The sequence below is a fragment of the Tetrao urogallus genome (assembly GCF_951394365.1).
Source record: "Tetrao urogallus genome assembly, chromosome: 9".
In the NCBI taxonomy this organism is placed as follows: Eukaryota; Metazoa; Chordata; class Aves; order Galliformes; family Phasianidae; genus Tetrao; species Tetrao urogallus.
Genome location: NC_136822.1, coordinates 18,315,287 through 18,331,029, shown reverse-complemented (window position 1 = coordinate 18,331,029; position 15,743 = coordinate 18,315,287). Strand labels below are relative to the sequence as shown.

The following is a 15,743-nucleotide window of genomic DNA, read 5'->3' as shown; positions in this document are numbered from 1 at the left end:
CTGGGCACGCTTTGATTTCGTGTGCTAGTTGTTTCTAATAGCCATACCCCTAGGGAAGGTTTTGCAGTAATATTTAAAAACTTAATGAAAAATTGGTTGTTAGAAACTAAGATTTCCCTCCTTGCAAATGCTTTTCTTGAAACGTCCATGGGAATTTAATATCATTGTTTTTTTTCCTCAGTCTTGTATATTCTTGAATTGTCTTTTTTCCTCCATTGTCTCCGTTCTCAATCCTAGGTCCCCTTACAAAGAAACAGACAGATGATTTAGGTGATAATGACGGTGCTGAAGATGAAGGTATTTTTTTGCCGCCAAACTGATTTGCATGACAAGGATCCCTGAAAATCTTTTTTCTCCCCTCTTTTTTTGACTTCTTGTCTTCTTTTGAAGAGTTTTTTTTTTATTCCCATTTTTGATGTGTTTTGTCTTCTTGCTTGTTGTTATACATATATATATATATTTTACATTTTTTAAAAGAAAATGTCATTAAGTTCTACGTTTTGATACAAAACAGTAACAATATTTAAAGCAGAGGGTTTTTTGTTTTCTTGAAATGGACTTTTGATATGTTGCATTCCACCTTTTGACTCAATTTTGTCCATTCTATTTGAACTAACACTCTTTTAAAGTTTCTCTGTACACCTTTTTGCATGTTTTCTAACCCTATGTATTTCACCAAGTAAAAAGATGTTTCTTTTTTTTTTTCACTGACTGATATCAGTTTGATAAACTTATCAAATATTTTGTTCATAAGAGGAAAAATACAGAAAACTTAAAAAGTGTCTCTTAAGCAACTGAATCTCCCCAAATACAAAACCTTCTGCATTTATGGTGACCTGAACAAATGCAAGTAATTGCATGACTGCCCCACCTCCTGTGGAAGAGGGGCAGCCCTGGAGCAGCTGCAGTACTTGCAGTTGGTGAGGCTCTGCACAGCAACTGTGAATTCAGTGGAGCTAAGCTGATGTCATCTAAAGGAATCTGATCCCATCTGTTTTCTGCAAGTATACAAAGATAACTATCTGCTTGTGTTCCTTAGAATCCCTATTACCAAGTAATATCAAAACTTTGAAATGTCAAACATACAATTCTGTTTATGAATTCTATCTGTTATAAGCTGAGCAGATTTGATTTTTGTTCAAGGCAGTGAAAATGGTAACAAGGGGCTCTATCTCCTCAGCGGTCTCCTCCTTTCAATTAGATTTATTTCAAAGTTCTGAATCTTAAGCACGTACTTGATATTTTTTATGGTCAATGAGTAAAGCACACATGAGCCTGGTAGTTTCTATTTGTTTCTCTGTTAACATTTCTTTTTTGGCCGGATATTACAATGAAGCCTAATTTGTAAACAGTAAAGCTCTTAATAAGATTTTAATCATAGAGTACATTAACTGTTTTGGTCTTATCACAAATGATCAAGGAAGGGAACTATGAGCATTCAGTTTCTTAGCCAATAACAGAACAGACTTTACGTGTAAACTCACAAACTTCTTTCATTTTCCTTAATCCTCTTCTAAAGTGCAAGTTAAGTATGTAAATAAAAGGCCACCAGGTGGCCAAAGATTTGAAAGAAGACCTAATTGAAAACCTCATCTGAAAGCTCTCACGCTATTCAGAACTGAGTATGGCAATTGAGATCCATTTAGCTCTATGAGTCCGAGTCATTTTTACATTAGTTCATGACAAAGCATGGCAGAAGATATTCTTGTGAATTCTCTATGAAACGTTACATTGGATTAGCCACTGTAAGAGTGAGTCTGTCTTGTTTTAACAGTATGTTTCAAGAAACGGTTTGAAACCTAGTTTATTCATCAAGTGAACCTTAATGGCTCTCCTAATTTGCTGTATTGCTGCCAGGACAGATGCTAATGCCTTAACATTTGTTGAGCCGGTGTCTAAGTAGACACTCTCACAGGATATTACTAAAACAGTTTGCTAAAATTCAGCAGTGGCTGCTATCAGAAAGCAGTTTAACACACAGTCAAATGAGAGTAGGGATCTCGGTCTTTGGAGAGCTGGCATCCATGTCAGAGAAAACCCAAATCCCACATCGACAGCTGTAGGAGAGAGAGAGCTGTAAGAGCACAGCAGTCAAACTGGAGGGAAAAAACACATTTACAACATTAATAAATCTCTATTTTATGGGACTGGGATTAATTTTCTCTGGCATACAAGTGGCAGTTTTGTTCTCCTTTCCATGCCAATAGAAGAATGTGAGCATTAATTAGATGTTTGCTACTTCCAAGAGTCACAAAGAGACAGGGCAAGCTTCAATTTTTATGACCAATAGATGCTGAAGGCTGCTGGGAATGTCTGCTAGGTTAGTAGAAACCTTGTGTGCTGAGGCACAGCGTTTCACTGTCTCTCAGGGGAGGAGTTGCATTGGATGCCCCGTGTTTTGTGAACCTGTTTTCTGCACTGGAGCTCAGAACTGAGGAGTTCACAAACTACCTATCGTGTATTTGGATATGAGTATGAGGAAAGAGAAAGGAAGTACAGAGCCACCTTACTTGTCTAGATTTCTGATCTGCCCATTAAACACTTTTCCTTTTGCAGTATGATACATTTTTATATTGATTAAAAGTTCAGTTGTGATACTGGAAAAAAAAAGCTGAATTAATGATGTAGTTGGAATTGGGAGACCTGGCTTGCATGGTGAGAAGGACGGTCTCACATAGCCACAGAATTCAAGCTACATAAGCAGATGTCCAATTATATTTAAAATGCCCAGGATGGTTTCTGTATTACTTAGGAATTTCAGAGCTCCCACTTACATTTGTTGTAAGCCTTTCTCCATGAAAAATCTCTCATAGCAGCTCCTTGGCTCAAATGCCTGGAAAGTATGCTATGTTGTGTCATTCATGCATCAGAGTTTGATCAGAAGATTTCATTTTAGAACAGTGTTCAATAATCCTACTCCTGTCTGCCACGAGTCACTACCAGTATTCCTGGCCAAACCTTGTCAGCACAAGCGCTGGAATCAGCAATCAAACATGGATCTCTGCTATGTGCTGCAACCAGTGGACCAGGCTTAATTAGATCATTTTTCATTTTTGTTTTGAAAAGACCCAAAGGCAGTAGTGCACATTACCAGCTAATGATCTGCAAATTTGCTGTTTAAAAAAATGAAGGTGTTTTAGGTGTTTTCAGATTTTACCAATGTAAAATGTGTGCACAGTCAAGTTATATGAATATGCTTTTTCTCCCAGTCTGATAGCATTCTGGTTTGTGCAACCCTTCCATGGGATTGCTTACCTGTTCAATAAACATTGAATTACTTGGGCAGGCACCAAGAATATGAGTGGCAAAAAGACCCTGCAGCCAGTGAGCATCTTTGAATTTTTATAGCAGTGGTAGATTTGCCTATTTGCTGACATTCAGGTAAGCAAGATCTAGCGTGGAAGCAAAATGTAAATCATTCAGCAGTTGAATAAACAGCACCTTCCTCGTGCGTGCACACAGTCTGAGGAGAAGTTTGGCTTAAGCCATAAAGCAGAATATCTGGGTAATGCTAATATATTTCTACCAGTCTTAATTTTTGTAAAGCAATACTTTGACTTCATTTAATATGGCTACAGGAGGAAAAAAAAGAAGCTCTTTATGCACTCTTATTTCCTGTATGCTAAAATTCCTAGCATGACTTAATACAGCAACACAAGTTATTAATCAGACTACATACTCAGTGATCACGACTGGACTTCTAAGTAGTTAGTGCAGTATTAAATATCCATGAAGAATTGCTCACAAATGAATTCTTCTCATCCACCATTCTGTCAACCACACATTACTTAGAAAATCAGTCTGTCAATCTTAGATCCTTATTTAGTCCCCAGTGTTATCTGAGCATCTCAATTTTTAATGTATTCACTGTCACAACATTCTTCTGAGATAGAGGAATGCTATTATTCCATTTTTAGAAATGAGGAATACAGACATTGTGAAGAATGCAGATGCCATGTCCACAGCAAAGCAGGGAACTGTCAGTGCATGCCTCGAAGTGAAGGCTGCAGTGTAATTGCTAGATGCAGCTATTCTTCCCTTCTCCGTTCCAATCCCTCCTGTGAAATAGGAGACAGATTGGGAACAGATGTTGCTGTTTGTTCACAGGCTGTAACTGTGATCATTCTGATCATTTAGTGTGATGCTCTGCCTTACAGGGGCCATTGAACTTCATAGAATGAAGGAAGTTCTTGGTCCAGAGCATGTTTTAAATCAAAAACAAAATTCTCTCTTCAATTTTAAATTGCTAATGATGCAAAATCCATCTGCAATTTCCTTCATATGCTTAACAGACTGTGGCTTCACTGGCACAGGAGAAGAAAGCGTTTCAGAAATCAGGATCTTTTCCAGAAAATCCTATTGCTCTATTAGTATTAAAATAGACTAGGTTGCTAAGTTTAGCTTTTTGTCTGCTTTCAGCTGTCATGGTAAGAAATGGGGAGAGAAACAATCTTTCCTTCTGGCTCTAGTTGTACATTTTTGGACTTCAGAGATCAGTAAACAGCAGAACACATTCATTTACCTCACAAAGCAACCACAAGTTCCAACTATAATTATGGCCTCTAATGAGTTCCATCCAGGCAGGAGTAGCACAAATTCTGACTCCTATGTACAGATTCTCATGTTATTTGCATATTAAATTTTGGCAATGTTATTTTCCATTTACACAGAGAAGCTCAATTCAGATGATGAATTCTAGTGATGCTAACACTTGAAAAAAAGCATAGTAAAAATTTTGACAGACCTTTAGTTTAAGGACCTCTTGGGGTTCTGCTATATTTTTATCAGTGTTGAGTATTGCTTGTACAGTGAAGAGTCTGAGCTTTTGCATTTCTAGCCATCCTTTAACAGCTTAAAATTGCTATTTAGCTGGCCATTGAGATCCCACTGTAATTTGAACATGCTCCACATGCATACCTGTAGCAGCCTTCAAAAATTCTGTCCCTTTTTTTTTTTACATTGCAAGAGAAATATGTTTTTCATCGACCTCCATCAGGAACTCAAATCCCTTTCTTTCAGGCAAGTGTAATTAGGCATTCCAGGGTACCCCCAATGATCCTTTCACAGATACAAAAATAAATGGAAGAAAAAGAGTTGTTAATATTTAGCTCAAACTTGAGGGGTAGAGGCAGTCTTTTAACATATGAAATAGGGCTGAAACTTTCACTGCATCCCTACCAGAAGTTCAACAGATGTTTTAGAAGTCTCAGGCCACCTAGTTAATATCACAGGTTTAAAATATAACATTAATTGGATGTTTACATATTAATATTGATGAGGGCACTTACTAATTTATAGCATGCATCTATGAGGCATTTGATGGATTTGAACTACAGGACTGCATACTTTCAATAGGCTTTTAAACAATCAGAAGTATTGCACTGATTGGTACTATGCTCCATTAAATCTTATAGGAAGAACGTTTGTGAAAGTGCACCACTTTTATCCAACTCTGATCTGTGTGAGGAATATGTAGGTTTTACAGTAACCTACTTATAAGTCATCCACTGCTTCGGTGTTATTTCAGGTTCCAAAAACCATGAAAAGGTTACTTGGAAGTCTGCATCACAATTTCACAATTTTGATTTAGAAATGAAATTTTTTTAGAAAATTCCAAGTTTTCATTTAGCAAATACTGCTCATGACACCTACAGTAAACTGCTTGTTGTTGTGAGCTGTATCCCAATGAGGTTTCTTCCTTTCCTGTTTTGGTTGTTTTCTGCAAATTATACTTAAGTCATGTGGCCAACTCACATGAGCTTCAAATGACTGCATGTGTAATTATGTTTTGTTATATATGACAGTCGTGGCCAATATTCACAGTCAGACCCAGTTCCCTGTTGTGTGATATAACAAACACAGAATAAAGAGTAGCCCCGTTCCTAAATTGCCTGCAATGTAATTAAGAGCTGGCATAAAAAGCAGTTGCAACAAACATTAGAAAGGTACAGAGGAGAGATGATGGAAATCATAATAAGAAAGTTAATGTATACAGCATATAAATAAGATCATTCACAGCAATATCGTAAGACCTACTTGTATGTTTTATAAAGTAGCGCTTTAAAGCCAAACAAATCATTGCAATCAAAACTTATCTTCTGGTGAATAAAAACAGAAGAGTTGAATTTGAGAAGCGTCTTGGACAGTGCTACTACTGTGTGTCTCTAAATTACTTGTGTCTTGTTTAAAGCAGCACTTCATAAAATGTGCTGTCCACAACTAAATTAAATTGTATCTTAATCTAAAGGAAGGAAGAAGTATTTTAAAATTCCCACACTGTTTTCAGGAGATGGCATGCTCATAGACTGTGCCTTTTCTTTTATTATTGCTATTATAAAACATATCTTTTTATAATAATATAATTATTATTTATATATATATAGTAAAATAATAATAAAATGCACCCCAGTTATTTAGGCCTGTTGAGAGCAAGCTACTTCCATGAATAACTGCTCATCTAATTCCATGAGCATCTATTATTAATGTGTGTGAGAAAATATAACTGTAGTTAGCAGACTACTCCTGAACAACATGAGCACGAAGAACTGCAGTGATCTCTTTGAGTTGAAAATTATTTCTTTATCTGCATGTAACGTTTACAAACATAGTAGTACTGGGATAACGAAAATATGGCGCAGGCAGAATTTAGAGTAAATTTTGTCTGATTTTAGTCCTGACTGCGTGCATTTCTCAGAAGAAAGGCACCCATTCTTTTCTAAATATCCCAGTATTATTTCGCAGATAAACAGACCAGTGCTACCAACATTTCATTACCGTTCACAGTTGGTGCTCTGTAATTCTATGTAATTTTAATTAAAGAAGAATTCTGAGACAGTCTCCCCCTGTGCTACCACCAAGCATACAATTAAGTGTGTACAGTTTCTGCTGGGAACAGTCAGACAATGATTTCAGATTAATAATTTATTATTGCTTCCATAGTTGTTCCAAATAATAGCAATAATAAAAAAAAGGCACAGGCTATGAGCATGCTATCTACTGAAAACAGTGTGGGAATTTCAAAATACTTCTTCCTTAGTGTAGATTTTAAACATTGGGAGTTTACAGTTCTGTCCTATGGATACTGAAGAGAAGTAACTGTAGCACTGCAGTCTGAAAATTGCTTGCTGGAGGGCCCTTACTGTGTGCTTGAGTCAGGAAAGCAACCTAAGCAATTTCATGTACAACCTTTCATCATCCTTTCGGTTTTGAATAAATGATTGTTCTAATACTTCTAATATCGAAGATCCAATTTCTGATCTTGACCGTTCTGGCATTTTCTTCAAATTACAATCAATATCAAAATAATGGTAGCACCTGGCTTTCTATGAACAGACACATCTGTGCTGATCTTTTCCAGCAAATTTTAAAAGCACGGCTTTTAGTTTAACTGCCCTTCCCTAGTTATCCTTACAGTGCTTCAGAACAATTCCTGTAAGTCTAGAGTGATCTTACCTAGTAGAATCTTAAATAAGATTCATCCAAATTGAAGGAATCAACAATACATTTGAGATTTTTTCAAATGCTGAAGTGAGTAATCAGGGAATTCACTTGAATGCTCACATAATGACAGAAACATATTTGAACCAGAATATGCACTGCAGTTCCTCGTTGGGAAGTTTTCATGTGCTCTCTTGTTATTGCCTTTATTTTTAAGGACTGTTAGAATGGAATATTAGAGTTTATGTCAGATGGGGGAAAAGACTCAGCTAGTAAATTAGCTCAAACTACAGTTTAATCCAGACAAATGAAAACTATAAGGTTGCATTTTAGTTTTTTTCTTCCCAATCAAAGAAAAATAAACCTTTAAAAGCAAATGTTATTCCACCAGTTCTCAGTTAACAGTTTCTTTAAGTTGGTGCTTAACAGCAGTCCTCACAAGAAGCAGAGGTGATTCAAGTTTTCAGATATTCAAGACGTCCTGAGTGAATGCACCTATCTGAAAATCACACAATTTGAGGGGGAAATGATACCCAAATCAATGTCCTCATCAAAAGGAAACCTCAAAAGATGTGTCAGTATCTAATTTTCTGAGAGAACGGTAGAGCTACTAAGAATTAAAATTGTTGCTTGAGTTCAGTGTCACAGTTAGGAAACTTGCTTTTTGTTTGAGTGCAGGGTCATCCCTTTCAAGTGTGGCATAAAGTCCGTGCCACAGTTCAGCAAATTAAGAAGTACCCACTCTCCTTAACCATCAGCCTACTTAGGTTATATAACGTGTGTCTGATGTCTTAGTCTTAAACAGCTTCCAAGTAATTTCTAAAATTTTGGGCTTCAGAACTATCAAGACAGCTAACTTATATGTTTATAAAGAATTTGTAATTTATAAATTATTGATTTGTCACACTGGAAGTTGTAAGTATACGAGGAGAAAGCTTTTTTTATCTTAATATGATGGACTGCCTTCAGCTAAGAGAGCAGAAGGATGGGCTGAGATTTTCTGAAATGTTCAGGCTATGCAGAAATGTGCTCATAGTGGCATTAATACACATTTTACATCCAGTTCTGCAGAAACACAATCAGAGCACAGTCCCATTGCATTTGAGCAAGTGTTACCATTTTCAATCCCTTTCTGCTTTACTGATGCCAATGAGTGTTTCAAAAATATGAACTCTAGTTATAAGTTTGCAAGACTCAAGGAAACACTGATGTCACCTGCCCATTTTCTTATGTCAAGATGTTGCTTGAGAAACACTTCAAGAAAAATAACCTCACTAAATAAGTAAATAAGTAAATATTGCATGCATCTTTTTTTGATGCTTTCTTGAGATAAAATGTGTTTTAATATTTTTTCCAGACATTCGGGACAGTGGGGGACCTAAGCCTGTGATGGTGTATATACATGGAGGGTCCTACATGGAAGGCACTGGAAATTTGTATGATGGCAGTGTTCTAGCAAGTTATGGGAATGTGATAGTCATCACAGTCAACTACCGCCTTGGGGTACTTGGTAAGAAGCTTTCAGATTTCCATTAATCCCTCGTGTGTGTAATGTGATTCTTGTTATATATGAGTGTACTCTTCAAAAAAAAAAAAAAATTATTGATACTGTTTCCTTTGGTTTACAAATTTGTCAAAAAGAAAAAAAAGAGGATGAGATAAATGGCATTGCAAGTATTATTTGTGTTGTTTGGTTTGCATTTAGTGATATCAAGCAGCTGTTTCCATTGCTGAGTTGTTCAGACCAGATCTTGTTTTCTGTGAATAGTGGCAATGCTTTACTTCATAGATAGGTGAATTAGTTATATATATATAAGTTAAGTCATAGACAATAATGTTTTCTGTTGGAAGTGATTAAGTTTTGGTTAACAAATTTTTTTCATGCTTTGAAAACACTAAGAACTTTATCAAAATATTATTTAGTAAGAGTTACACTGTACACCTATTTGTTTTGAGTTCCGTTGTGGTTTTAAAATGAGTTGTGGTTAGAATTCAATTAACTCCAATACTTCTTTTCTAAACCAAATTGTAGAGTAATAGAGTTATTTCTGATTGTTTCAAATGCAGTGAATAGGATATGCTGATGCTGCTGGTAGACTTGACTGGTATGTCTCTGGTTGGTTGTATTTCTAAAAAATGTACTTTGTTATTTGTTCACCACGGCCACAGATGTGATAAAAGTCTGACAGGTCTTATGGCAATGATATGATTGTTTGTTTTGTTCTGCGTGTTCTACTGCAGTGTTACTTGCTAAGGCTTCTGCAGGTAGGGTTTCAATTCTCGGATATTTCAAAAGTCAGGAGAGTAATTTTGCAGTACTTGCATAGGTTCCCTGTAACATCTGAAGTAGGTTGATAAGCCGGGTGTCATTCAGAGCAGCAAGTTGGTTCTGAAGATCAGTGAACTCTATTTTCAGTTTGTGGGCAACAGCAAGGTCTGCTACTCTGTTCTTCTTTTGTATGGTCATTTTATTTCATCAGCACTTGGTTTATTTCTGTTTTGAAATCAATTAGCATAATGATTGATTTGTTTTTTTTTTTCCTGCTTTATCATCTCTGCAATTAATCTCCGGTGGTGCCATGTGTATTAAAATTTGCTATCTGGAAACAGTTTATTTTTTACCAGGAATGGATTTTGACTTAGATTTTGAAGACCTAATCTATGGTAGTTGCCTTTTACAAGGATGGAATATATTCCAAAACAATCAGAAAAATGACTGTTGCTGGACTTATCTCCTTAGCATCTGGCTGGAGGTTTCATTTGTGATGTACTTCTTTAAGGAAGAAAATACTGATATTTTTCATGTTTGTCTCCCATTTTACTTTGAGTCCTTGGGCATATATTAGTGCTGTGGTTATTAATCTGTAATCTGTGACTATACACAAAGAAGTGTGCTTGTCCTTCATATTTCAAACATTTATGTGTATTTTATACCAGAAGGGTACTCTGTTCAGTAATATAGTCGCCGTCATCTGAAGGAATTGTTTGTTTTAATAAATTATATAGTCTGGTTCCTAAATTTACTGGCAGTTGCAGTGTTAGAAAGTGCTCATTGCTTGAAAGATGAGAATTTCTTTGTAACAGTAATGGCTTTTCCTTTTGGATCCCTGAGGTAACCCACTGCTAACATCTTACTGAGCCTGGGAGGTTTCCATTTGTGTTTGTGCTTTTGTGCTTCTTTGAACTTTGTGCTCTTTACAGAGCTTTCAGGGAGCAGAATGTCACTTTTCCTTCAAGTGGGACCTACTGCAGTAAAACTTCTGAAACTCACAGCAGAATCTGGTGTTTGGCATGTATACTTAAGACTACTTTCAAACCAACTAAAATAATCCTTTATCAAGTTTGTAGTGCTTTCTTAGTAAAATAAATGTATTTTTTAACTATATATAAAAGTCAGGTATTTTGTTTCTGGTACAATGCCATCTGCCAGGTATACAATAAATAATGGTTACATATCTCTAGATGGGCAGTGTAGAAACATGCTGGCAATCAAAAAACAAAATTTGCACAGTTTGCATTTTTTTTTTCCAGGTTTCTTTGTGTTTCCTAGGGTGTAGACAATTGTGTAAGATAGCCTCAGAGTTGGACTCTTGTGTAATCACACAAGATATCAGCTTTTTTGTTTTCAAACTTGTACTCATCAGTGTACAGAAATGCTTGTCCATAATGGTACAGCAGAACATTACTCTTTTCAGTGGCATTAAAAAAGACACGTTTTTACAAATACGTAGCTGACAAATTCTCAGCTTCCCATACCTGACTCACATCCCATAAGATTCAGCTTCTCTGTCCATTGCTTGTGGGAAGACTAGATGTCACTTCATTGCTGTGTAAAATGCATGGCTGTATGGGGAAAATAATATAAGGATTCTTTCTTTGAAAGGTAATATAGGGATTCTTTCTCCACAGGAGAAGATTTAGGGCCTGTCTTCCCATTTCTCATGGCTGGGTTTCTTGCATCAGGCTTTGTGGATGAATACCTTAACGTAGACGATCCATGTGAGTCTTAGGAATTCTGCCATTGGTTTAACCAGGATCCTCCCTGTGACATTTCTTAACAAGAAATCCGGTTAAGGAAATGTTTAGAGATTTTGTCCAAACTGATAGTGATGGGAAGGGAGGATATGCTATTATATTGGATTCTTTTCATTATTGCTATTAAGTCCATAGCAGGCAGCTCTTGGTACAGTTCAGAGTATTTTCTTTTTATTCTGAGCTGAAACAATCTTTGTCCTGTGGATTAATCTGCTTGAGGCAGTACATTTTATAGAGATGCAAGATTTACTTCTTTCTAAAATTTTAGAATGCTTAGAAGTGGAATGTCTTTGGTAAAGATAATAATAAAAATTGAAGTGTGGAGCAAGTGCATTTATAAACCAAACAAAAACCCTGAGAGTTCTCTGACCCAATTTTGTCTTTGTCTGAGGCAAGTCTGAGAATGAAAGTCTGTTAGAATCTTTCCTTAGATATTGATGAGATGGAGTAGAGAATTGTTTGCCCTGGAAACTTGGGGACTACTGAATAAGAAACCATTGGAGACAGACTATTTATATCTTCTTTACAATCTTTTTAAATGCGAGTCTTGTGCAAGCAATCTTTTCTAGTGAGTAGTCTGATGTCCTTGAAGGACAGCACAGAAGTAGGTGCAGGCAAATTTTTTATAGTTTTATAGCTTATTTTTATGAAAAGACAGATCTGAAGATAAATTTGGGTTTTGAACTCAACTAAATTAAGTTTTCAAATGTTTATCTAAAATATCTCCAGCTGGTAAAAAGGCAGGAGCTTTTTATTTAAATTTCATAAAAGAAACGTAAAGGGATTATAAAAAGAGTTTATTTAACATCCAGGCAAAGATCATGATAGATGGATTTAATACCCCCAGTGCTGTTTCCTATGTTCTTTCTTTTGAAAAGGAGAAGCCAGCATTGGCTTCTTCCCCTTTAGCTTAAGTTTCCAAGAGGAAAGAGAAAGTTGTGAACTGATTTATGCCAACTGAATACACATTTATTCATTTTATTAATTTCTATTTCTTGCTTTTGATTATCTTTTGGCCACTGGATTTTAATCGATCTGAAAGAAAAACATTTTTAATGCAGTTCACGATTAAATTGAATTGAGAGATGGAAGAATAATTCAGACGAATCTCTAAGTAAACCACTGCTTTAAATTTCCCAATTTTTTCCTCTTCAAGGCAATGGTTTTTCCCACAGAAACAGTGAGCTGTCATTCCAAGGTTTTTTTTTGGCCATTTGTTACTTTTAATGACAGTTGGTAATTATTTACGCTTTTACTGTAGCACTGTGTTTGAAAGGCCTGGTATCCTCATAAATATTAATTCCTTATTTTGCCAATGATTGAACTTAAATCAATGAGACTCATAAGTACAGTGCTTCTCAATACATAAAAGCCTGGTTTGCCCACAATTTGAAGCAGTACAACAAGAAAATTGTTGCTTATGCACAGAGCTTTTGACAGGAGCTATTCTTAGAGTCCTATTGTGTTCTTCAGCCTAAACTTCAATTTTTCAATAGTTTGTTGTGTCAGATGGCTATGGTGGGCTGAAGCAGTTGTGTAAAATAAAATACTGAAGCAAAGGAAAGCAAAGCAAAAACACTGCAGCAAAAGTTGCTTCTTACTTTTGTTAGCAACTCCAAGAGCTTTGTGAACAATGAAGTGAACGGAGGATGAGTCTTATTATGCTTTTACATTATTTGTTGATGCATGTTAGAATACTTGTGTTTGGAAGATAGGCTTGAGAATATATTTTGCTCCTCACATAATAGAGTCAAGCAGCAATGTGTTACAGGCAAAAGAGTGACATGAAATACAGACTCAGCCCTGCAGTACATGTTGGGCAATTTGTCCCAGGCCCTGCATTTCTGCCGTTACCCGTGGATTGAAGAACTACTTATTTGACCATTTGCAGGATCAAACATAGGGATGAGCACACACAGCAAAAAAAAATCAGAGCAATTTTGAAGTACCTGGCCATTTATCAGGGAAGTTGGACTAGCTGACCTTTGCAGGTCCCTTCCAACTCAAATGATTCCATGATTTCAGGAGTCTAGTTCCACTGTGATTGACGGGAGGAGAGTGTCTTGTTTTCTTTTTGTTTTCTTTCCTAAGCAGAATAGAAAACTAAATTATTTCAGTGCTTTCAAATTAGATCTGATTTATTCTGTGTTAATATAATTCGTTAAACTGTTTGATTCTTTTTTTTGGGGGGTAATCATTTACTGTGTACTTTTTCCATCAGAAAATGTTTTGTTTTTGTTGTTTTCTTGCCTTGCCTTTTCTATCATGGTAATAGTACTGAAATTATTAAATAGAAGATATCTTTCAAATATGTTTTCAGGCCCACTCAATCGATGCTTTCAAAAATATCTATTAACTTTAGACATAACCCTTTCAAAAATTGCTTCATTGACATTTAGGCATTTTTTGTCTGTATAATCCGTGGCCTGTTCTGCAGTCTGCTGAACTGTCTTGCCCCTCAGAAATAAGCCTCTTCACCTCTCCACGTCACAGTAACTATTCAGTTTATGTAACGGTGGAATAAGAAGGTTTGTGTTAGTTAGACATGAGGGGAAAAAAAAAAGAAAAAAAAAAAGCTGTGATTATTTGGCTGTGTGGCTTAGACTATGAAGTTTTCCTTTACAGTTCACAATTTAATATCCAGTAAAATGGGAAAATGTTTGATCATTAGTGACTGTGACAAGCACATCCATTACCTTTTTATGAAACCTTAAAGATACTATCAGGAGATGGCATTTCCTTCCAGCTTTGCTTTACCACGAAGAGGTCTCTGATGAGCCTTTTTCTACTCTCTCTTTACTAATATATTTGAGTAGAAATGATAGATGGATTGAAAATTATATATTATTGCCTAATTAAAAGTACATTACACTGAAAGTAAAGATGGGAAATTAATAGCAAAGCACATGAAAATGTGCAGTTGAAAATCATTCATTTAAGTTTTCTGAATTGGATGAACATACAGAGAATGTGATTCATAAATACTTTTGGGAACCCTTGACAGCTTCGTAACAAGTTTCTATTAGATATAAAAATACTAACTTGTTCGTAGATGAAATTTTATCATTTTGAGGTGACACAGAAGGGAACTTGTCCTGAAGGTTTTATCTGACCCCACCTTATTCTTGAGCATCGCTGTTTCTTCATATGCAGCACTCCAGATAAATTTAATACTGGATAAATAGAACAGGCTAAGATAAAAAGCGTGCTGCAGCTTTCTATTCCCTCTGGTGACATACTTCACACGGTCTGATTTACACATAGCATTCTAAAAATGTATTAGACAATTCTTATTTAATATAGTAGGTAACCTCAGGTCAACACAGATTGCAGGAGGCCCAAGCACAACTCATCTAGATTTACAGTGTCCTAATTTCATAGATCTGCTAATAGAATTAGCATTTGGATCTCAAACCAGCTCTAATTAATGACATTTTAGTGGCTTTTTTGTGAGCTAGTATCAGCCAAAGGGAGTCATGTATGCAGTGAAGCAGAGAAAGGAAGATTGCCACACTTGAATCTGTACCATCAAAATGACAAAATGAACTTGAAGTAAACAATAGGTTATTGACTAGATACATTTAAAGGGTCAACTGCAGTGCACAGCATGCAAGATATTTATGAAATGGGAACCCTGAATATATAGTGCACTTTTAAAATAAGCCATTTCTTTTCTATTTGTGCTTTTTCTAGCACAACAAATTGACATTATCCATCTGCTTAGATAGATGAATATATACTCGCTTCTTTATTTTTCAGGGCACAAAGACATTATTTTGTTTGCCACTGAAAAGGTTTCTGTCTTGGTACAGGTACCCTTTAACTAACAGGTTTGTTCTAATGTTTGTCATTAGGCTTCTTTTTTGGTAAACAAAAAATAACAAATAACAAACTTTAAAACTATTTGTTTTGGTATAAGAACTGTTTGTGTCATTGCTCTAAAGAGAAATTGCTTTTTGGTAATATAAGTTCCCGTGATCGCTATTAATTCATATCATAAAGATATTTCATTTTTGCCAGATTAATCTTTGAACTCATAATAAACTTCAACTTGATAATTGTGAAATAGGAAAGTGTTCATTGAAGACAAGTTATGGAAATCTTACTGCCTCAGGAAAAAAAAATATTAAAATCTTTGACCCTATTATCCTACACGAAGTCTGTGATTCTTACCATCTAGTTATGTGTAGCACCTGCACTTTCCTCTAATATTTGTCCAAATTACTTTTACACTGTCGTTGATCCCTGCACATGGCTTCTCATCTACAATA

The 15,743-nt window shown here is 35.8% G+C and overlaps 1 protein-coding gene across 5 annotated transcripts in view; it reads left to right on the top strand.

Moving 5' to 3' along the window:
• NLGN1 (neuroligin 1) overlaps positions 1 to 15,743 on the top strand; it is a gene marked incomplete at both ends in the record, with an annotated part of 275,186 nt that overhangs the window by 90,523 nt on the left and 168,920 nt on the right. For 3 of the 5 annotated variants that reach the window (XM_079539489.1, XM_079539488.1, XM_079539487.1), the window contains 2 exons: positions 238 to 297; positions 8,795 to 8,947. In XM_079539489.1, coding sequence (XP_079395615.1) covers positions 238 to 297; positions 8,795 to 8,947 — 213 coding nt within the window. The remainder of the gene's footprint in view (positions 1 to 237; positions 298 to 8,794; positions 8,948 to 15,743) is intronic. The other 2 variants (XM_079539490.1, XM_079539491.1) reach the window with 1 other exon arrangement.